Genomic DNA, 23251 nt, shown 5'->3' with positions numbered 1-23251 from the left:
ACAAACAAGCTCAGCAAGAATAAAAGGCCTTGCCGGAGCCACAGTACACTGCTACCAGGCTGCCCCAGCGCACCCCGGCTAGATGGCTCCCAGGTACGGCCTGGCCTCACCCCTTCCAGAATGGCTGCGCACATGGCCCTGACGCTCATTCAACCACCACCGCTGTCTGCCTTCCGAGGGACTGAGTGGAAAGAAGGACGGATGGTGTCTACTCCTCCATTCCAGGGGGGAGGGAGCCCACCAACACAGAACAAACATGGATGGTGGCAGCAGATGGCCGTTAGTGCCATGAGGAAAATAACCAGGCCCCCAGCGCTGGGGCAGGCAGGGACACCACATGTGATGGGAGCCCGGGAAGGCCCTTCCAAGCGCTGGGGTGGGAAGAGCCTCTGTAGGACCTGAGACCCTCCCGCCTTCAGACATCTCACCTCCAGGAGTTCCCCAGGATGGGACCTCTGGGAGAGCCAGACGGGGCTCAGGCAGACACCCCCAGAGGCTCCCACCCAGTGGGACCACCACACTAAGTCCCAGTCCCAGCCCTCTTACGCCCCAGCCAGAGGCTCCAGCAGGGACTGGCCCAGCTTTCCTCCCAGGCTAAGGCTCTGCCAAATAGGCACCCTGTGCCGGGGCCCTGATTCCTCTAGTGGCCACCTGCTCCCAGCCCAGGCCGCTTCTCTCTCTTTGTGATGGAAACCAGCCTCCGAATGACCTCTCCTCCAATTCAGGCCCACCAACTCCTCCTTCACCCTTGGCCTTGGGGTCAAGTCACCACTGCGGCCCCAGAATGACTCCTTCATCACTCTTCCCACTAGAGCCACAGCTCATATAACATGCCCTGAGCTTTCTCACAGCTTACAGACCAACTCCAGCAAATCTCCTGCCCCCCACCCCCACCCCCCGGCCCCAGACTGGCCAGGTCCTTCCTGAAGCCCCCAGCCAAGACCCTTTGACCTCTCAACTAGGCAGCACCTTGGCCCAACTTTCTGCAGCCTGGCAAACCTCCACGCCACCGCCCCTCTGCCAGTCGCTGGCCAGCAAACCACTCCACTGTCCTCCCCAGGCACAGAGGCTAGCCACCTGCTGCTCAGTCCTGCTGGGCCCTCCAATTCCCCGTCCTGCAAATCCCATCGTCCAGACTCACCAACTTCACCCGTGATCCCTCCCCTGCCTGGGGCCCAAGATCACCCATCTTCTCCACTGGCAGGCCAAGTCCTCAACCCCTTTGGCCCACCCAGACAGACTAGCCCTCCCAGTCCCTAAGCTGGTCCGTTTCTCCAGTCAGACCCACTGACGCCTCCAGACTGTGGGTGCAGACCACTCCTTGCCGCCCCCCCCCACCCCCATGAAACTACAGGGAATGACAGACCCCTTAGCCTGCAAGCTAGCACCACCGCGTCCTTACCCCGGGCAGACTAGTCAGCAACTGACCTCCCAACCCGTCCCAGCCAGACTCCACCTGACCCTCCTCCTGGACATTCTTCCTCCTCTGGAACTCCCTCACTGCGTCTCCCAGACTGCCCGTGAGGCTCGAAAACAAACCAAAACCCACTGAATCCGCCCGGACAACAGCCGCTGCTGTTCATGTGGCAGGCGCTTACAAGAACGACCTGACTCAATCCTCACGACTGCCCCGCGGTAGACAGTAGCACCTCTGCTTGCACAGGAAGAAACCGGAGGCCCAGAGGGGAGAATGGCTTTCCAAAAGCCCGGCAGCTGGTAACACACAGCTGTTCCTCTTCTGGGGACCTGCAGACCAGGAACTCTGCCCCCTGCCCTGCCCACTGCCAGCCAGACTCTCCAGCTGCACCCCCACAACGCTCCAGCCCACAGACGGAACACCGTCCCTTCCCCTGGCCCCAAGCCCACAAACGGACCAGCAGGTCTGCCCCTCTCCTGGAAGCCCGTGAAGCAGAAGCATCCAGGCCCCGCTTTCCTGGACTGGCCCCTCAAATGACCAGTATCACCTAACATCGGCCCCCCTGCAACCTTAGGAAGACTCGACCCGGCCAGTTTTCACTCGCCATCTTACGGAGTCCTCGCTGAAGCCCCGTGGCGTGGGTATTCCCACCGACACTTGGGAAAACTGGGGCTCCGAGGAGTTAAATAACCCGTCTGAGGTCAGGCAGTGGGTAAATGGGAGTCAGGATTCGAAGCAGAGCCCTGCTCTGCCTCTCCGGCTCTGAACTCCCTGGACTGGATACCACGCTACCACCAGGGCCGACTCCAACTCTTCCCTTCTTCAGACCCACTTCTCCAAGCCCTCCAACCCCAAAGTGACCACCTATCCCCCTTCAGACCCACTCCTCCAAGCCCTCCCCCGATCCCACCTATCCCCGGGGCGAGAGCACAGGGGCTTGGCTGGCTCCCAAAGCCAAGAACTTGAAATCGCCCTCCGCCTCTTTGACAACTGGCCAAGATGCCATTTATGGAGGCTCCGCGTGTGTTCAGCTTCCAGTTACCACATTTCCCACTCTCGCATCAAAGCCACCAATTCCTCCACTGCCCACAGACTAGCAACGGTTCCTCCTCTCTCCCCACGGCCAACAGACTGACTTGTGGAGAGTCACACAGCCAGGCCAATCCCTCTCTTGGTGGGCTCCATCCCAGAAGGCGGACACACCTCTCCAGGACTCGATACTGCCAGTCGTCTCTGGAGCGACTGTCCACCTTCCCAGCCCAACGGATAAAACACACCCCTCCAACTGTCCTTTCAGTCCCAACACTGAGTTGACCTTCCCCAGAGGACTTATAACCCAGGCACTCACTCTCTCTCTCTCCCAACATCTCAAGCCACCAAACTTCTTCAACCCTCTCACCTTCTACTGACCGGCATCTCCCATTCCCCAACTCTTTCTCAAGAGGGAAGAGAAAAAAGGAAAGGAAAAAAAAAAAAAAAAAAAAAAAGATCCTTCTAGAGCCAGGCTCCAAAGTTTCTCAGTTCCTGAATGACTGACAATGTTCTGCTTCCCTTTTTTGGGAGAGGAAGAGGAGGCAGGCAGTAACTTTTTCTTCCTAATGCCAAGATCCAAAACACCTCCTCTGACTATCTCTCACCCACCTCCCACCCCAAATTGACCAGCAACTCAGCTCCTTTATTTACTTCTCAGGAAGCTTATTTACCTTGATTCCCTCTTCTCAACCCCCAGATTTACTAACTCCTCTACAACCATAGGCCAGGTTTATTCCTCTTCCTCCTTTCACCCAAGGAAGGGAGCAACAAGACCACCCCTTGCCCTGAGGCTTGCAGGCCAGCGATTTAACCTCTTTCCATCCCCATGGGCCCATCAAACTCCTTCAACGCCCATGTTGACCCACTCTCCCTCCTCTAGCTGCTCTATCCTCCTTCGAGGGAACTACGAACTCAAAGCCCTCCTAATTTTCCATGCCACCAAACTTTCTTCCCTTGCTCACAGTTTTAATTCCTAAAACGATCGCCTTCAGCGTCCCTTGGAGTGGGGACGTGGGGAACAGGTATAAACCAGCTACTTCTCACCTTCCCAACCCAAGAGCCACCTCCTCTCTAACACCCTCCAGCTCTAAACTGACAACTCTCTCCTTAAACCGTCATTAGGTGCAACTTATTGAGCTCCACCTCTGTGCTGGGCGCTGCACCGACACCCAGGTCCCCCACCAGCCCGCCCCCGCGCCCCAGCCCTAGCTACCGTGTCTCCAGGGGTCTTTGGGTTCCACAGCTCCGGACACGATATCTTCGTCGGAGGGGAATGTGACGCGTTTGGCCGCAGCCTTGAGGCGCCCGTCGGCCGGGGGCGACGCGGGGCTGGGAGACCGGGCCTCGGCGGGGGCCTCCTCGGTTTCGCCGTCCGCGCCCGGCCCGGGCGGCGCCTCTTGCGGCGGGATCTCCATCGCCGCCACCTCCTCACGGGGGCCCCGGGGACATGCCCCGGGCCCCGGACTTGTCTCTCCGGACCCTCCCGCCGTCCCGGGGCATGGGCTCCGCCACTGCTTCAGGCGCCGCCTCCGTCCGCTCTCCTGGTCGTCGTAGTCGTCGCCGCCGGCAGCTCCGGCGCACCTCCCCCGAGCCCCGTGCGCGCCTGCTCGTTCGCAGCCGCACTTTCGTTAAGGGCCTGTGAACCCGTCTCGTATTCAGAAAAGCAGAAAATCACTTCAAGCTGTTTTCAGGTAGAGCTGTCTAGTGGGTTGTTTAAAGGGCAAACAAAAGGCAGAAAGGGCCACAGGAAAAAGAAGCGTGAGCGGTGAATCTGCAGAGCCGGAACTGCAGAGCGGGGGGGCGGGGCGAGGTGGACGCCGTCTCCCAGAGCAGCGCGCAAGCGCGAACCCGAGCCGCCCCCTCCCGCCCCCCGCGGGCCTCTCTCGTCACGAGCTCAGGCAACCGAGAAGGGAACGGAGTAGATAGAAAGAAAAGCCATCTGCTTGGTGGGGCTGGGCCAACCGATAAGGAGAGAAGGGGTGGAGAACTTGAAAGGAAAGGCGATAGGAACTGTGTTAATATATGAGTACAGGTTGTGGATGCTGACAGAAAGATCCTCTGCCTGGGGACAAGCCCGTCGCCACTTGCTAGTCTCTAGCCTTCTGTTTGCAGACTACAGTTTCAATAATAACTCTGTATTTGGATAGCGTTGTATAAAATACAATTTAAATTTAAAAACTAAGCGTTTCCTTGTGGCTTAGCGGGTTAAAGATCCCGAGTTGTCACTGCAGCGGCTTGGGTCACTGCTGTGGCACTGGCTCGATCCCTGGCCCAGGGAATTCCACATGCCTGTGCGGGTGCGGCCAAAATAAGAAAAAAATAAATTTAAAAACTAAAATATGAGCCACACTAAAATATTACAGCTCTGATTTAATTTTTTTAAAAACTAGACCAAAGAAGAAATGCCAAAAGCAAGGGGCGAATCTGCCACCCAAACTACCAGGCGATGGACCAGGTAGATTACTGAGCCAGTAGCAAACTAGCACGAACTCAAGCCACCCCCACACAAGTGCTCATCCAGGCGCTTAATATTCGCTCTCGCACTTTCGTCATGCTCTGCCAGCCTTTCCAGCCGCGGGGAGGGGTGGGTGGGCGGGGCTAAAACCAAAAAAGGGGACAAGAGGAGGAGCAAGCGACTCGTTGCCAAGGCAACTTGAAACCCTGGCCCAGGAATCGCCAGAGGTAGCGTTGTGAATGGACAAATGGGAGTTTAAGTTCTCCACGTGCTCCATTCAGCTTCACCACTGAAGACAGACAAAGCGAATCTCCTCTATATTTAATGGAACCTTCCCTTACATTTTTTCCTTTTGGCCACGCCTAAAGTTCTGGGCCAGGAATCCATCCCATACCACACCCGAGCCGCTGCAGCGACAACCGGGACCCTCAGCCCATTGAGTTACCAGCGAATCCCTTCACTTACATGTTTAAATTGATGTGACTATAAAGAGGGTAGAAATTACTTTTTTAAAGTAAATCTGCTGAGGAGTTCCCATCGTGGCTCAGTGGCTAACGAATCCGACTAGTATCCAAGAGGTTGCGGGTGTGATCCCTGGCCTCGCTCAGTGGGTTAAGGATCTGGCCTTGCCATGAGCGGTGGTGTGGGTCGCAGACACGGCTTGGATCCTGCGTGGCTGTGGCTCTGGCGTAGGCCAGCAGCTACAGCTCCGATTAGACCCCTAACCTGGGAACCTCCATATGCCGTGGAAGAGCCCTAGAAAAGGCAAAAAGACAAAATAAATAAATAAACCTGCTGGAAGACTACTAAGTAACGGGGCTAAGCTAAGCAAGTGATGAGGCCTGCCATGCCACACAGCTGGGGCAAAATGAAGAGGGGGCGAAGTTTCACCCTAACCCATAACCCCTCTGCTTTTCCTCAGTGGCGCCACCACACACGGTCCGACCAGTCCGCAGGGACTGGGAAGAGAATGGGCCTACCCAGAAGCCAGGCAATAGGAGGAGTGCTTGTGAGTGACCATGTGACTCAATGTGAGCCTTACCCCTGTCCATCCCCACCTACCTGAAAGAGAAATCAAATCCAAATCTCCCAAACCGGGCATCTGGTTCTCTCTAGCCATTCCCAGAGACTAGGAGAGTCCAATCCTCCCATTCCCTTGATGCGCCCTCCCCGTCCTGGCCCAGCTCCACTGGGCTCAGCTCCTGGATAACCACCCTTCCACTCCCCAAATCTGGCTTCGTCCCTGCAGGTTACATTAAAAAACAACAATAACAACAAACAAAAGAAAACCAGAGGCATATTTTCCTGGGATAATTGGCTCTTTGGTGGGAGGGTAGTACTGGGGGGTATGTCCAAGGGGGTTGAACTGTGCAGCCTCTTCAACAGACATTTCCCACGAGGCAATCTGCCTTCCTTTACTCCCTCACCCCCGCCGCCCCAAGTCTTCAGGAACGGGTGACAGGCCCATATACCTGCAGCCTTTAGAGTTCTGTGAGGTAGAGCATTCCTTCCAACAGGATCTAAGACTCCTGGGATGCAGAATTTTACTGACTACACCCTGGAGGTCTTAAGAAGCCAGGGCTGCTTGGAGCTTGGCTCAAAATTCCAAGAGAATTCAGAACTCTATGGCCCAAAGGTCCCAGCTCGTGAGCAAATGGAGGCCAGGGAGACGGCAGCTACACCCCAGGCAGAAAGATGAGACGATACCAACTTCACAGCTTGAAGGCGTATGCGATAATGTCACTACACCGGAGCAGCGCCTCAGCCTGTACACCGATCGGGGTCTGCAGCTGCGACACATAGAAGTTGGCCACGTCCAGGTCCGTAGCTCCGAAGTGGGCAGTCACCTGCACGCCCTCGTGCAGCGTGAAGCTCACCTGGCGACCCACCATGGCCAGCAGGCTGCGGAGGTAGCGCTCCCGCAGGGCGGCTCGGGCCTGCTGTTCCTGGGATTCCTGAGATTCTTGAACTACAGGAGACTCCGGAGTTTCAGGAACCTGTGGTTTCAGGAGGCCCCTGCGAGCGTCGGGGGCAAAGCCTCGGCTCAGGCCATCCGGGCCCCGGGGGAGCCGGAGCACAGGCACGGGGATGGCCAGCGGCGTCTGCATTATCCTGGCTGTTGGGGGAAGAAGAAGAGTGGGGAGCCATGACGGGGAGCGTAGGGCCTCAGAAGGAGGGAGGCCGGGAGCAGAGGCCTGTCCACCGCATCTCCCCTTACGTGGCCGTAACCCAACTCCTGGCTTCCCTCCTAAAACCCCTGCCACCCCTCGGCCCGTGCCCTCTGCCCGGGCACCGTTCATGAAGTCCACGAGAGCAGGGCCTGTCACAGCTTTCACCACAGCCTCACCCCCAGTGCCTGGCAATAGGGATCTGCTGAGAGAACAAATCCTGGCTCCTCTCCTCTCTCGGGCACGGCCTGTCCAATCCATCAGGAAGTGCGTGCTTCCAAAAGAATTCCCAGCCACCCAGGAGCTAGCTTGAAAAGGCCAAATCTGGAGGGATCCATGATGGTTACGGATTATAACCCATTGAGTAAAACAGAAAACTGTGAGTCCATCCTCAAAAAGAAAGAAAGAGGAGTTCCCATCGTGGCACAGTGGTTAACAAATCCGACTAGGAACCATGAGGTTGAGGGTTCGATCCCTGGCCTTGCTCAGTAAGTTAAGGACCTGGCATTGCCACAAGCTGTGGTGTAGGTTGCAGACACGGCTCGGATCCTGCGTTGCTGTGGCTGTGGTGTAGGCCGGTGGCTATGGCTCTGATTAGACCCCTAGCCTGGGAACCTCCATATGCTGCGGAAGCAGCCCTAGAAAAGGCAAAAAGACAAAAAAAGAAAGAAAGGAGGAGAGGGGAAAATCCTCTTTTTTTAAGTACGTACGTACTTTAAGTAAACGTTGCCTCAGTGTGGACTGGCAGCTAAAATCATCAACGGATGCTGAGACTTGACGCTGAGCATTTGAGAAGGTCCAAGATATCGACATAAAGTACCTCCTCACGAGGTGCGCTTTGTAAAGAGTTAAGAGTAAAGAGGAGGGGGTTCCCAGCGTGGCTCAGCGGTAACGAATCCGGCTAGAATCCACGTGGACACAGGTTTGATCCCTGGCCTCGCTCAGTGGGTGAAGGATCCGGTGTTGCCGTGAGCTGTGGTGTAGGTCGCAGATGCGACTTGGATCTGGTGTTCTTTGGCTGTGGTATAGGCCGCCAGCTCCAATTCGACCCCTCGCCTGGGAACTTCCATATACTGGAGGTGCGGTCCTAAAAAGACAAAAAAACAAAAAAGAGTGAAAAGTAACTCTATATTGCAGAAACCTGGCGGACACCTTCCTAATTCAGGCATTAAAACCACCATGTGCAGCAATGGGACAAACACACACCATGTGCATCCTGATGTGACAGGCCAAGGACAGGGCACCACTTCTGCAGAATTCCTGCCAGAAATGGATGACCTGACTCCACCTGAATCTAATAATGAAGAAAATCAAATTGAGGGACATTCTCAAAAAAAAAAAAAATTATTCTGGTTCTTCAAAGATGTCAAGATCATAAAAGAATTTTAATTTCACATATATGTCGATATTCACAAGCTAAATCTTCTTACTTGGTCCAGCCACCGTCCCTTCCTGCCTCCTCTCCGGATTCCCGCTTCCCCCTTCCCCTGCTGCCCGTCCATCCCCATACAGCGCCGGAGGGACCCTGTTATCACCTGAGGCAGATCACATCTCTCCTCTGCTCAGAGGCCTCCCCTGGGTTCAGAGTCAAAGCCAAAGTCCTCACCACAGCCCGCAAAGCCCTGGGTGCTGCGGATCCCGCCAGCCACTCGCCCTCCGCCCCAGCCACACTGGCCGCCTTGTGGGGCCTCGAGCACGTCTGGCCAAGTCCCTTCGTGGGCCCTGGTGCCTGCAGCTCCCTCTGCCTGCACCTGCTCTCCCCTTCCCAGACCACCCTGCCTCAAAGATCCCTCGTCCATCCCCTGAGTCGGCGTCCCCGTCATTGGCGGCACACGCCGCTCCTGGACATGACGTTTTATATTGATTTTTCTGCTTACGATCTTTCTCCCCTAGGAAACGGCTGCTGCCTCACAGGCAGCCACCTGGCTTTTTGCCCCCTGCTGTATCCCCAGCTCCTGGAACACTGAGTGGCACCAAGCCCAGCCTCCTTAAATACTGTTTCTGCTGGAAGGAACGGAGTGGAGACTGAGCTCCCAGGCCTGCTTAGCTGGGTGACCTCAAGCAAGAGACACTTTCTTCTTCCACTGTATGGAGAAACAGCACCAACGGCCACCTCTGCTTGCTGTCAGGACTCAACAGGCTCAGGCAGGACAGGGCCTGCTACATACTAGGCTCGCCACCAAAGTCGTTACAGTTGAGTAACAGCTATATTCGTATTGGTACTGCTGTGTGACCGAGGGTAAGTTACTTAACTGCTCTGTGCCTCAGTTTCCCTGTCTATAAAATGGGGATGATATAAGAGGACCGACCTGACAGGGTTGTCCTGGGGACTAAATGACCTAACACAGGTGCACGTTCGGCACTCACCTGGACCATATTATGGGCCACTGCACGGATGCTGACTGACTGCATGTAGGGAGATGCTGGCTCTGTGGGCAGGAGGAGGAGAGAGGGAAGGACCTGTTTCTGGCAGCTGCCCCCCTCCTTGTGTCTCGGACCCCCTCCTCTCTAAAGTGATTCACTGAAGTGACTGACACGTATCAGGCACCCAGTGTCCCATCCCAGGGTCACTCACCATACACAGGTGACTGGGATTGTCCTTTGTCTTGTGAGGCTCTCCCTGTCTCTGTGGCTCAATTGTCAGCTCCCTGTAAGAGAGGATCCTGCAGAGAAATGGGCCAAGGCTGAAGACCAGGGTTTCTCAACTTCAGCACTATCAGTGCAAGGGTTGGATCAGAGTTCCCAGCGTGGCTCAGTGGAAACGAATCTGACCAGTATCCATAAGGACACAGGTTCGATCCCTGGCCTCCCTCAGTGGGTTAAGGATCCTGGGTTGTGTAAGTCACAGACACGGCTCAGATCCCATGTAGGCCAGCAACTACAGCTCCAAGTCAACCCCTAGCCTGGGATCTTCCACGTGCCACAGGTGCGCCCCCCCCAAAAAAAAAGATGACAAAGAAGAATATATAGGGTTAGATCATTTTTGCCCCACTGGGTGGGGGCACTGCCCAGTGCATTGGCATAGGGTTTTAGCAGCATCCCTGGGTTCTACCACTAGAGGACAGTAGCGTCCCCCACCCCTACTCCAAACTGAGACAATCAAAAAAGTCTCCACTGGTGCACAGAGTGGCAGGAGAATTACAGAATTACATCCCAATAAAGCCATCTTAAAAAAAAAAAAAAAAAGAAAGAAAGAAAGAAAGAAAAAGATCTTCAGGAATTCCCTGAGGGCCTAGTGGGCTGAGATCTGGCATTCTTACTGCTGTGGCTCGGGTCACTGCTATCGTGCAGGTGCGAGCCCTGGCTAGGGAACTTTCACATGCTGTGGGTGCAGCTGAAGAAAAAAGATCTCCATATATTACTAGATGTCTCTAGGTTACCCAAAAAAATCACCTCTGGTTGAGAACCACTGATGCAAACAGGAGGCAGGCAGGTAAGGATGACTCCTGAGCACGAGAACATATTCACAACCTAAGGGACCCCTTCAAAGAGGGGCAATTTGACAGTTTCTGTGAAAACTGCAAATGCACATGAGTCATTCAGCCCATGAAAGGGAATTTTCGCTGTCTAAAGTTTTTGTACCTTTTGAATTCTGTCTGAATTTGGATCTCTTTTGGATTTGTATAACTAATTCAAAAGATTTTTTTTTTTTTTTGCCTTTTTTCTTTTTAGGGCCACACCCTCCGCATATGGAGGGTCCCAGGCTAAGGGTCTAATCGGAGCTGTTGCTGCCGGCCTACACCACAGTCACAGCAACGTGGGATCCGAGCTGCGTCTGCAACCTACCCCACAGCCCACGGCAATGCCGGATCCTTAATCCACTGAGCAAGGTAAGGGATCGAACCTGCAAACTCATGGTTCCTAGTTGGATTCATTTCCACCGAGCCATGATGGGAACTCCCAAAAGAATTTTTAATTTTTTTTTTCTTTTTATGGCTGTACCTGTGGCTTATGAAGGTCTCAAGCCAGGAGTTGAATCAGAACTGTAGCTGCCGACCTACACCACAACCACAGCAACACTGGATCAGAGCCACATCTTCAGCCTACACTGCAGCTTGCTGCAACGCCAGATCCTTAACCCCCTGAGTGAGGCCAAGGATCGAACCTGTATCTTCACTGACATTTTATCTGGTTCTTAACCCACTGAGCCACAACAGGAACATCTTTTAAATTCTGACTTTAAAAAGGAAAAGATTGAGGAGTTCCCATCGTGGCGCAGTGGTTAACGAATCCGACTAGGAACCATGAGGTTGCGGGTTCAATCCCTGGCCTTGTTCAGTGGGTTAAGGATCTGGCGTTGCCATGAGCTGTAGTTTAGGCTGCAGACGTGGCCTGGTTCCCACGTTGCTATGGCTCTGGCGTAGGCCGGCGGCTACAGCTCTGATTAGACCCCTAGCTTGGGAACTTCTCATGTGCAGAGGGTGTGGCCCTAAAAAGACAATAAAATAAAATAAAAAGGAAGAGATTCACAACACTAAATCAACTATACTTCACTTAAAAAAAATAAAGTATGCCACAGATGTAGCCCTAAAAAGACAAAATAATAACAATAATAATAAAGTATCGTTCCAGCCTTATCTGAAAAAAAAAATGAAAAGAAAAAAAAGAAAAGATAGTGTCATCCTCCATATGTCTTAAAAAATGTTAGATTCTGGGAGTTCCCGTCATGGCTCGGTGGTTAACGAACCTGACTAGGAACCATGAGGTTGCAGGTTCGATCCCTGGCCTCGCTCAGTGGGTTAAGGATCTGGCGTTGCCGTCAGCTGTGGTGTAGGCGGCTGATTGGTGTATGGCTATGGTGTAGGCCAGAAGCTGCAGCTCCGATTAGACTCCCTAGCCTGGGAACCTCCATATGCGCAGGTGTGGTCCTAGAAAAGACAAACAAACAAACAAAAAAGTTAGATTCTGGGAGTTCCCATTGTGGTTCAGTGGAAAAGAATCTGACTAGTATCCAGGTTCGATACCTGGCCTCACTCAGTGGGTTAAGGATCCGGCGAGCTGTGGTGTAGGTCACAGACGTGGCTTGGATCTGGCGTGGCTGTGGCTGTGGTGTAGGCTGGCAGCAGCAGCTCCAATTTGACCCCTAGCCTGGGAACCTCCATGTGCTGTGGGTACGGCCCTAAAAAGAAAAAAAAAAAAAAAAGTTAGATTCTGGAAGTTCCTGTGTGGCACAGCAGGTTAAGGAGTCCGCATTTGCTGCAACTGTGATGCAGACCACAACTGCAGTGCTGCAGTGTAGGTTCAATCCCTGGCCCGGGGAACTTCCACATGCTGTAGGTGCGGGGTCCCGCCCCAAAGAGCTAGATCCTCCCTCAGGAATCTGAAGTCCCTCTCCCAGCCTTGCTTACTGTCAACCACTCCCCAAATCTTTCTGCCTCTGACCCAGACCTTTCTCAGCCTCCATGAACTGGTCGCCAAATTCTCCTGATCAGATATCTCACGGGTGGCCCAAATTTCTATGAACGGAACATACAGCAAAGGTCTGCAAATCTCCTTCATAAAGGGGCCGGTGGTAAATATCTTAGGCTTCATGGGCCATAGGATCTCGGTCACAACTACTCAGCTCTTTCAAGGCAGCAGCAAAGTAGCCAGAGACCAGGGAAACATGGCCATGCTCCAACAAAACCTCATTGGGACATGTAAATGCATATTGTCCGGAGGTGATATTTGCATTTTATATGCTTTCATGCACCACGAAAGGTTCTTTTGTTTTCCAATCACTGAAAAATGTAAAACCCACTCTTGGCTCTCAAGCCACACAAGAACAATCAGCAGGCCACAGCTCACCTCCAGGCTCAAAGGACAAGGACATGAACTAGGGGACACCAGGTGGGTCTGAGCCCTTCTGGATTCACTACAAGGGAGGTGCCCTGGGAAATAAAACATTAAAAAAAAAAGACCTCCTAGGGCTGTCGGAAGACTCATTCGGGCACAGGCAAAGGATATCCCACGGCATCCTGGACGCCTCACTTTCTCTCCCACCCATGTCCAATCCTTCAGTAAAGCTTGTCCCCTCCACCTTCAAAAAAGGCATCCAGGGAACTTTCACCACCCTACGCCAGCCACCATCACCTCTCACCTGGACTATTTCAGCAGCCTCCCCGATGGGCCCCGGATCCCACCTTCGCCCCAGTCTCTTCCCCATACGGCTGTCTGAGGGGTCCTCCTGTTAGAGCTAAGTCTGATCACACCCCTTTTCTGCTCAGGTCCCTCCCCTGGCTCCAAGGTAACAAGGCCCTATCGCCCTCTAACCTCATCTGCCAACCTCCTACCTTTTGGTCACTGTTGTTAGTCCTTGAACATGCCAAGCACATTCCTACCTCAGGGCCTTTGCACATGCTGTTCTTCCTGCTTGGATTCCTCTTTCATATGTGAGATATATATTTCCAGATACATGGCTTACCTTCCTCCCTTACTTCACTTGGGTCGCTGCTCAAACATCTTTTTTTTTTTTTTTTTTTTTTTTGTCTTTTTGTCTTTTATAGGGCCGCTTCCCATGGCATATGGAGGTTCCTAGGCTAGGGGTCTAATTGGAGCTACAGCCGCTAGCCTACGCCAGTGCCACAGCAACTTGGGATCCGAGTCTGCAGCCTACACCACAGCTCACGGCAACGCCAAATCCTTAACCCACCGAGCAAGGGCAGGGACAGAACCCACAACCTCATGGTTCCTAGTCGGATTCGTTAACCACTGCGCCATGACGGGAACTCCCAAACATCGTCTTTACAGGGAGAAATTGATAGCTCTTTCACCCTGCATTATCTCTTTTTTCACAGCACTATCGCCTCCAGACAACATGCATTGACTTGTCTGCAACGGGCTATCTGTTATGCCATAGAAGTAAGCCTTTGAGAGAAGGGATGTCTCATTGCTTCAAAACGCCATCCTCAGTCCCAGTCAGGGCTTGGTAATCAGGGGGACTTGGGAATACTTGTGGAAGGATTCACTCCCCCTGTGATTCGAGTGCCTGCTCTGTGCCTGGCTCATGTCGGGTGGTGCTGAACACACAACTGGGAGTGAAAGAGTCCAGCCCTGCTCTCCTGGGCTCACAGTCCAATGCATGACACAGACTTGGTCTCCAGAAAATGACGACCCAGAGTAGGCAGGGCTGGAATGAAAGAGCCCAGAGGGGACACCTGGCCCTGCCTGGGGGGGTAAGAGGTGGTTTCCGGGAAGGAGCTCAGGGAAGATCTCTCTGATAAGCTTACAGTGGAGCAAAGAGTGAAATGAGGAATTGAGCCATGTGACGGTCTGGGGCAAAAAGCATTCCAGTCCGAGGGAAGAGCAGATGCAGAGCCCATGGAAGGGTGACTGAGGCCCAGCCGGGAGGCCAGTGCGCAGGAAGTGGGAGCAGGACAGAGGGCCCAGGGGCCTTGAGGACCTGGGTCTCTCCATGGCTGCGTTCTGAGCAGAGGAGGGGCAGGGTCTGCCTACAGCCTTCATAGGATCCTGCTACCTGCTACAGATCAGATTGTGAGGGGCAGAGGGTGAAGCGGGGAGCCCAGGTGCCACTGCAGCGGTCGAGGTGGAAGACAGTGGTGTCAGGGACAGGGTGGGGGCAGTGGGGCTGGGGAGAAGTGGTCAGATTAAGGTATCTTTTTTTTTTTTTTTTTTTTTCCCATGGCATTCGGAAGTTCCCAGGTCAGGGATGGAATCTGCACCACAGCAGTGACCAGAGCCACAGCAGTGACAACCTTAACCATTGGGCCACCAGGGAAATCCTATGATACATTTTGAGGGTTGAGAGCCCTATTTGCTGATGGACTGAACAGAGCCCAGGAAGACTCCCAGGTTTCTGCCTGATGGGCACAAAGATCACAGTGAATGGAATTAATGGGATTTCTACATTTTCACTATCTCACCACTAGGGCTGAGAATGGGATTAAGCAATATATACATTTTCTAATGACCACTGCATTCCCAGTTTAGTCAAGGGTCATCAGCCCCCAGGGCTTTCTCCAACCTAGGCTACCCTTGAGTGTTTTAGGAGAAACACCCTCCTCTCTAGGGCTAGTCCTTCACTGAAGGATTGATGGGAATTATGCAAGAGGCCAAAAAGTTGTGTTCAATTCCTGGCCGAGACAAACTTAAAGTGGCCCAGTGTAGGACCTGTTCTCGCTATTCGGGGGGGAAAAAAAGTCAATCCGATTTGGTCATACCAGCACAATCCCCATTTTCCTCAAGAGGAAACTGCAGCTGGGAGAGGCCCAGTCATTTACAGGGTGCAAGCTGCTGCATGGCAGGAAAAGGGAGCAAAGCCAGGTTGGTCTGATAACAGAGTCAGGGCCATCTCTCCTGCCCTATGCAGAAGGGCAGTTTTTTCAGCCGTTGGAGGTTTGGGAGTCAAGGCGTGACCTGATAAGACACTGGTTTGAGAAAGGTCACACAGGGTGTGCCCAAGACAGCAAAAGCAGGCATTATCCATCCTCCCTGGTGACCAAGCCTCAGCGTCCTTTATCCTCTCAGACCCCAGCCAAGGATGTCCTGCCCAGGTTTCAGGGGAAAAAAACCTCTGAACTCATTCCCCACTGAAAAAAACTAAAGGCCCATCACTTGGGTTAATGGCAGGGTCAAGAGATTCACAGACCTTAAGAAAATGGCAATGACTGGATCGGTGGACAAACATGTAACAACACTTGAGTTGTCAGGGAACCCACTGAGTTTCCAGGTTAACAGCGAAGACCACCCAAGTCACCGAGGTACTGACCGGCCTACACCCCCCCCATGGGCGGGCCCCGTCTGGATGCAAATTCGTTCCATGGGGCCTCGGGAGAGGGCCAGAGGGCCGGGACCCCAAGCGCAAATACCGCCCCCCCCCCACCTCTGCCCACTGGGCCGGTCAGTTTCCTTTCCTTTCCGCCCTGGCCACCCAGCGCTCTCCTTTTCTTATACTAAGTAGGTCCTCCCGGCCCTCGGGCGTCCACTCCCCACTCCGCCCTGGGCTGGACGTTCTTCCCACCTCCCGGCTGTGAGGAGGCGAGCGATTCCACTGAAGCAAAGACGGGGGTCTGAGGACTGCAGCCGTTATTACTGCTATGAGCGTTGTCGTTATTATTTTTCCGAGAGGCTGCATTCCGCCCTGCCCCCTCCCCGGACCCCCCCGCCCCGTCCCGGCTGGAACGTCTCCGCTGCTGCATTCGGAACCAGAGTCCCGGGTGCAGGCGTTCGGGGACCAGAAAGTCGCAGCGGCCGGCGTGGCAGGCGCGGCGCGACCTGCCTCTTCCCGCCCGTCTGTCCTGCCACGCGGTGGGCGTCCCGGGCCGGGCCCAGCGAGCCGAGAACGTGCTCGCGACCCACCAGCAACACGCCCGCACTCACCGAGGTCCGCGGCGGCTGGCGCCCCTACTTCCGCCGGCGCCCCGGCCACTGAGGCTCGGGCAGACCGCGAGCTGCCGAGCCTGGGTTCCGCCCGCGCCGCCGCCGCCCCACGTGGTCGCGAGCGGGCTCGCGGGCTCGCGGGCTCGGAAGCCAACGCAGACCCGGGCACCACACTCGGCCGCCGGCTTCGCCCCGCGCTCAGATCTGTTCCGCCAGTCTGTGAGGTGGGGGCGTCCAGGATGCCCATTTTACGGACGAACAAGTTGAGGCTCAGAGAGAGGAAGACTTCCTCCTGGCTGGGTTAAGGGCAGAGTTTGGAGTTGGCGCCCCCACCCCCTTACACGTGCACGCTCCCACGCTCGCCTCCAGTCTGAACCCCACCTCCCCTACTTGCAACCCTGAGATGGTTCGCTCAGTAGCCACACTCGGAAAAAGCCTTGCAGAGCAACAGCTGGTACAGAACAGAGGCTGAGGTTTTGTCCTGCATCCCTGTCTCACAAAGGGGAAACTGAGGCCCTGAAAGGCAAAATGTCTGGCCTGAGCTAGAAACTCGCTGCTCTGGGCTCAGAAGTCATTTTTGCCACAGGTTTCACTAAGGGAGGGAGTCGGGGGTGGCTTGTGGCCATCTGCTTCCCCTCAGATCCCCAAGACCTAGTGCCTGGTACACAGACCCTCTGCAAATAGCTACTGAAAGAATGCACATAGGTTCGGGTCTTTGGAACATGATCCGCCGGTTCTCCTTGCCTGGACCTGCAATAAACTTTTCTCTGCTCCATAAATAAATAAATTCATAAATAAATAAAGCAGGCACATAGCGGGAGCTCAATACACAACTTGCTAACTAAATTGTGAACAGTTAGGGGCTCTATTTGTGAAGAAGACAGACTTGGGCCTGCCCTCTCAGAACCTATAATCTAGGGAGGCTGAGAGGAACAGATTAGGTTAGCACAGGAGCAAATGCATCAAGTTCTTCCAGGCTTGAGAAGGAGGTGAAAAGAATAAAATAAGAGCAAGGGGCTAGCAGGTGGCAGGGTTGGGGAAGCTTCTTTAATGGGAGGTGGGGCGGGGGGGGGGGGAGGGGGGGAGGACTGGCTTGAAGTAGAAGCCACCTCCAGAGACAGATGGGAAACCTGAGGCCAGGAGGGAACCAGGGACAGATGGAGGTCATGGTGTGTAAATTGTAAGGCCCTGGGCAGGGTGGGGCTACTTTAGATACTGTGGTCAGGGAGGTCCTCTGCTCCTGGGAGGACAATTGAGCTGAGACCTGAATAACAATATGAGAAACCCTCAGGCCTGCAGGAGATTAGCATGTGCAATTCCCTCGGAGCTGGGCTCGGGACACTCCGGGGAGGACTGACCCTGGCCCTGACCTCAGGGGGCTTGTGTTGGGGGGAGGGGCGAGAGGACAGTAAACAAACAGCTCTAGATCACGATGCGGTCGGTGCCAGGAAGAAAAGAAAACTTGCAGGGTTGGAGGGTGGGGCAGGGTGTTGATGCCACTTCAAATAGCGATCAGAGAGCGCTGCTTGGGAGGAGGGAAGTTCCAGGAGGCCCCAGCTGAGCAGGGAGGCAAGACTGTGGGCTATTTGGTTCTCCTGGGGATTCCAGGTCTAGGAGCAGAGTGGATATATGCGATCACAGCCCTTCTCTGCTCAAAACTCTCCCGAGGCTCCCGGCTCAGAAAACCAGAAGACCTTAAAGCGGTCAAGAGATCTGACTTGGATCTGACTGCATTTTCTCACAGAACTCAATCAATAGAAACTTAATCAGTACAGAGCCCACACCACGCCCCCCTTCCAATACCCAAGACCGGCTGGCTTAGGTCTCAAACTCCATCGTGCTTTTTCCCTGGCATGGGGAAAAAAATTGAACCCCGCCCCCACATTCCATAATCCTGTCCCTTTGTAACCCTTCCTGGCTTGATTTTGTTCCGTGGCCCTTGCCATCCTGGAAGGCACTCTGTGTTTTACCTAGCTATCACCTTGAGAGTCTTGTCTCCCTGAACAATAAACTAAGCCCAAGGCCACGGTTATTGACGGTCTCGTTCCCCGTGGCAGCCTCAGTGCTTAGTCCAGAACCTGGCGCACAGTAGGCGCTCAATCGCTGTTTGCCCAAGGAATTTTTATTGTAATCCGTCTGATGGAATAGACCAGACGACTCTCGGCGCCTGGTTAGGAAAGTGGCCCCTACCGTATTCTCGCGTGGGCGTGTGGGCGCACACCTTGTGCCTCAGTTTCCATCATCTCGAAAACGAGATCAGGAAGAGCTGTTTGTGTCCGTGATCGCGTCAACTTGATAAGGTTTGGTCATTTAGCCAAACGCAGTGGGCACGGTCGCGATTGAGTTAGGCTGAGGGTGGGGCAGTCCCCTTCCGCCAGGCCCCGCCTCGGTGGGCGGAGCCACGGGCCGGGCCAGCACGTGTAAGAGTTCGCGGCGGGTCGCCGCAGTCACTCACCTGGACGCCTCGGTCTGAGCGCGCACGGCCTGTGCGTCCTCCGCCCGCCAGTCCGCCTGCCCGTGACCCATGTCCCGCCGCAAGGCCGGCTGCACGCCCCGCCGAATAGACCCCGCGCCCGCCGCCAACCCAGACGACGAGACGGAGATGCCAGACCTCGTCATCTGCGTGAAGCCCGAGCCGGACGCGCGGCCCCTACAGGCCCCGGGGCTGGGGCCCTTCAACCCGAAGGAAGTGCCCGCGCCGGGGCTGTCGGAGGGCGAATCCCGCCACCCCCACGGCCCCGTGCCCGCCGCCGGCCTCATCCACGCTCTCGGCCTGCGCAGCCAGTGCGCGGCGTGGACGCCGCTGACCCCGAACCCTCAGGGTGAGCGCCGCCTGCCCCTGCTCCGGGCCCACCTCCCCTCCCCTCTCCCGGGTGGGGCCTCCTTCTGGGGGCACAGACGCCGGTGCGCCCCCCAACCCCCCGCCCCCGCGGCTCCTGCCCCTTCCCTATTTTCCTTGCCGGGTCCTGGGCTCCAGCCCCCGGGTTTTGACCTTCGGGTTTCCCCTCTGCCTCGGAACCCCCAGCCCCCATCCTGGCCCCACCCCACGCTCACCACCCGCTTCCTCCCTGCAGACCGCCAGCCGTGGACCGACAAACACCCAGATCTGTTGACCTGTGGCCGCTGCACGCAGACCTTCCCGTTGGAGGCCATCACTGCTTTCATGGACCACAAGAAGCTGGGCTGTCAGCTCTTCAGAGGCCCCAGCCCCAGCCAGGGCTCAGGTGAGTAAAGCCGGGATGCAGTCCTGGTCTCAAGTTCAAGGGCCCGGCTTCCTGTGGGAGAAGGGGCTGCGCTGGACAGGCGGGGCAGTGAGCACTACTTCCCCTTTCTGGCTCCCCGCCGGGTGCAGCCTAGGCGTGGCCAGGGCCTGCCCTGTCCTAGGGCTGGGACTACAGTGGTAGTGAGGGGGGGGCGGGGGCGGGCTGGGCAGGGAGGGAGGGCCACCCATAGGGTGTGGCCAGCCCCAGAAGACTGGTCGGGGATTTGCCATACACACACACACACACCCCCAATCTGGTTTCACTTCTCCTTCCCCTTGGCCAGAAATAACTGCCCAGGTGGCTGGACCAGTGTGGCAGTAGGGGGGACCTCTGGGGAGGGCAGTGGCCATGGGGGAAGGGAGCTGAGGCCAGCTGGACTGGGGGTGTTGTCTACCCCTCCCACCTCCTTATCACTTCTGATCGAGGCCCTGGGCACTTGCTCAGAGCTGGGGAAGGGGCTTCTGGTTTCCTTCCCTGATGGAATCTCCCAGCCCTGCATGCTGGGAAGCCCCCGTTTTGAGCCAGGTCCTCCCTGGTGTTCTGGATACCTGGGTTCCTCCTCTAGGGTGGGAATTAAAACCCTTAACTTGGTACCAAATGAGCTTAGCTTTCCTTTCCGGGTCAGTGCTGATCATGTGGGGCTTATGGCCCCTAGGGTGTGCTCCTGGGATTTGTGAGAGATGGAATTATATTCAGGGCTGGGCCAGGGAGAGGGTCCTGTAGTGGGAGAGGGGAAGAGGGATTGCATTGGCAATGGCTCCATTGGCCCTGGCTCCATTGGGCGGCTGTAAGAGTTAGAGCAGAGTTAGATCCAGAGCAGGGAGGGTGGCCCTCCAGGTGGGTGGGCGGGCAAGGGAGGGGCTGTGATGGAATGGGTGGAACAAAAACACTGTAGGTAGCATGTGGACCTGGGAGAGTGATGGAGCCTCAGCTAATGTTTACCGAGGCTTGATGAACTCAAAGTCAACTGTTGTCCATTTGAGGTCCAGGCACTCCAAAGGGAGAAGACCCCTGGGAGCCTAGCAAATGAGGAAAGTGAGGCAGAGAGGGTATCTCTCGCCCAAGGTCACGCTAGGGAGGAGGAGAGCCAGCTGGAAGTCAGGCCAGGCTGACCCTCTCCGACCCCCACCTGTGCTCTTGACCCTGGTGTCGCATCAGGAAAGCTACCCCCCCACCCCCCATCCAAGACTGTCTAGCATTCCAAAAATACAGGTGAGTCCATCTAGGAAGTACCTTACTGATGGTACCTGGAGGAGCCAGAGAAAACGTCCACTTGGACCGGGCTCTCAACTCAGGTTCCACGCAAAGGGCAGGGGACCTAGTTCACTACCCGTCACCCCTCTAGGTGGCTGCTAAGCCTCCTCCCCATCTAGACCTTAGCCCCCTCTTCTGCAAGGCAGGAAAGGGGGATCACGCGTGGAACCCGGGAGCTCAGGGCCTGGCACAGAAACCCACTTAGTCATCAAGAGCTGTTTTTTTTATTAAGCCGTTAATTTTTCTTGCAAAGCTCTTGTCTCTCACTCCTCAGGTTTCTGGATTGAAATCCCAGCTCCACCCCCCTTTCAAGCTGTGTGACCTTGGGGCAAGCAGCTGTCTGCCTCAGTGTTCCTGTCTGGAGAATGGAGGTCTTGTATTTCCTGTCCTGAAGGAAAGCCCGGGGAGGAAGCTGAGCAGGGCCTGTGCCTAGCATGCTGAACTGGGTCACCTCTTCAGCAAGGCCCTCCGGACCCCAGGATAAAACAGCATTCATGGTCCATCCCTCTGCTCTCACTTTTTCTTGAAGATTTTTCAAGGAGAATCCCCACGTACTCACCATCCGCTCTGTGGATTTTCCTTGCCTCCTGTCTGTCCCCCCACCTCTCTGAGCATCAGTTTCCGAGGGCAACGTGCAGTTTCTTCGCGTCTTCTTTCTGCTGCCTCTCAGCCCTTGGAATAGAGCCTCTGCCACAGCAGGTGTCCAGCTGGCAGCTGTCAACTGCAACTGCTCTGACTTGCCCGTCACAGTTACACTAACCCCGGCCCGTTCTCTTCTCTTCTCCACAGAACGGGATGACCTGAAGGCTCTGAGCTGCCTCCGCTGCGGCCGGCAGTTCACGGGGGCCTGGAAGCTGCTGCGCCACGTCCAGTGGGACCATGGACTGTCCATCTACCAGACGGAACCCGAGCTCCCGGAGGCCCCGCTCCTGGGCCTGGCCGAGGTGGCCGCGGCCGTGTCGGCCGTGGCAGGGCCAGAAGCCGAGGCCAAGGGCCCCCGGGTGGGGCACCCCCGGCGGAGCCCCACCTGCCCCATGTGCGCCAAGACCCTCAGCTCCTTCAGCAACCTCAAAGTGCACATGCGCTCGCACACGGGCGAGCGGCCCTACGCCTGCGACCAGTGTCCCTATGCCTGCGCCCAGAGCAGCAAGCTCAACCGCCACAAGAAGACCCATCGGCAGCTGCAGCCCCAGAGCCCCTGCTCGGCCGGGTCCAGCCAGGAGCTGGCCTCCGCCGCCCCTCCGGAGCCGGCCGCCCATGCCGCCGCCCCAGCCAGTGCCCTCCCGTGCAGCGGCGGCGAGGGGGCCGGGGCCGCTGCCACGGCGGGTGTCCAGGAACCCGGGGCCCCCGGCAGCGGGGCTCAGGCGGGCCCCGGCGGGGATGGCTGGGCAGTGGCCACCAAGGAGCAGAGGACTGACCCCACCAAGACCCAGAAGACGTCACCCAAGAAGGCGCCAAAGGCGGTGGGCAAAAGCCGAGGCCCCGGGCCCGGGGGCAGCTGCGAGTTCTGCGGCAAGCACTTCACCAACAGCAGCAACCTGACAGTGCACCGGCGCTCGCACACAGGCGAGCGGCCCTACGCCTGTGAGCTCTGCTCCTACGCCTGCGCCCAGAGCAGCAAGCTCAACCGCCACCGCCGCATGCACGGCCTCGGGCCCGGCGGCCCCCGCTTCGAGTGCCCCCACTGCTGCGTGCCCTTCGGCCTGCGGGCCACGCTGGACAAGCACCTGCGACAGAAGCACCCTGAGGTGGGCGGGGACGCCTGAGCAGCAGGGCTCCCCCCCCCCCCCCCCGCTGTCCCTGGTGCCACTGTTAACCACGTCTGTGACCTCCTTGTCCTTCCCCTGCGAGTAAATCCTCCCCCAGCTCCACATGTTTGGACTCTGGCTTTCTTGGGGTGTCGGAGGTGGGGGGGGAGGCTTCCCTCCTTGGGGTGGACAGCTGGACGGACCGGTTTGGAATGAAGGGGTGAGGGGAGAGGCCAGCCCCAGGTGCCTGGGGCACAGCAGGACTGGCACAGAAAGCTGTGCTCCCGGTTCCCGGTGTGGGCGAGGCCAGGGCAGGGGCCGAGGCGAGGGCGGGGAGAGGCCTGGACCTGTCACCAGAGGCCCCCGGGCAAAGTCCTGGCCCATCCTCCACATGCTGGGAGCTCAGCCCAGTTCCCACCGCATGGCACCCCTGCCCTCACCGAGTGTGGCAGGAGCAGTTTTCTTTACCAAGGAGCTGCTGCTGAAGTGCCCAGACGGGCGGGACTTCCCACCGGCCACATGGGTGCCTGTCCACCGAGCTCCTGGCCCAGCTGGCCTTGGCTGGTGGGCACTGGGGTCTGGGCGCCCTGCACCCA

General features: G+C 56.3%; 3 protein-coding genes across 13 annotated transcripts in view; 1 reads left to right on the top strand and 2 right to left on the bottom strand.

Moving 5' to 3' along the window:
* Positions 1–4206, bottom strand: part of PPP1R37 (protein phosphatase 1 regulatory subunit 37) — a 41442-nt gene extending 37236 nt beyond the window's left edge. Inside the window, 1 exon segment of the mRNA XM_021094533.1 lies at positions 3663–4206. Within this exon segment, the coding sequence (XP_020950192.1) occupies positions 3663–3864 (202 nt within the window). The 5' untranslated portion in view covers positions 3865–4206.
* On the bottom strand, positions 6185–19787 carry GEMIN7 (gem nuclear organelle associated protein 7). 11 transcript variants are annotated; one of them, XR_002344688.1, is made up of 5 exons: positions 19505–19787; positions 16391–16686; positions 9648–9735; positions 9440–9501; positions 6185–7020 (listed from the first exon to the last, which is right to left on the bottom strand). XR_002344688.1 is itself a non-coding variant. In XM_021094531.1 (4 exons), exon 4 carries the CDS (start codon positions 7010–7012, stop codon positions 6617–6619), a length of 396 nt encoding a protein of 131 aa, XP_020950190.1. In that variant the 5' UTR covers positions 7013–7020; positions 9440–9501; positions 9648–9735; positions 19505–19771; the 3' UTR covers positions 6185–6616. The 11 variants fall into 11 exon arrangements, 9 of the variants coding, with proteins under 9 accessions (XP_020950190.1, XP_020950184.1, XP_020950186.1 ...); XM_021094531.1 differs by lacking the exon at positions 16391–16686 and having other exon boundaries at positions 19505–19771; XM_021094525.1 differs by lacking the exon at positions 9440–9501 and having other exon boundaries at positions 19505–19768.
* Positions 18880–22780, top strand: ZNF296 (zinc finger protein 296). The gene is made up of 3 exons (XM_021094523.1): positions 18880–19212; positions 19465–19614; positions 21697–22780. The coding sequence occupies exons 1-3, from the start codon at positions 18915–18917 to the stop codon at positions 22671–22673; spliced, it is 1425 nt and encodes a 474-aa protein (XP_020950182.1). The 5' UTR covers positions 18880–18914; the 3' UTR covers positions 22674–22780.

This window comes from Sus scrofa, chromosome 6 (genome assembly GCF_000003025.6).
Source record: "Sus scrofa isolate TJ Tabasco breed Duroc chromosome 6, Sscrofa11.1, whole genome shotgun sequence".
Taxonomy (NCBI): Eukaryota; Metazoa; Chordata; class Mammalia; order Artiodactyla; family Suidae; genus Sus; species Sus scrofa.
The sequence above is the reverse complement of the archived record's forward strand: the minus strand, read 5'-3'. Positions and strand labels throughout refer to the sequence as shown.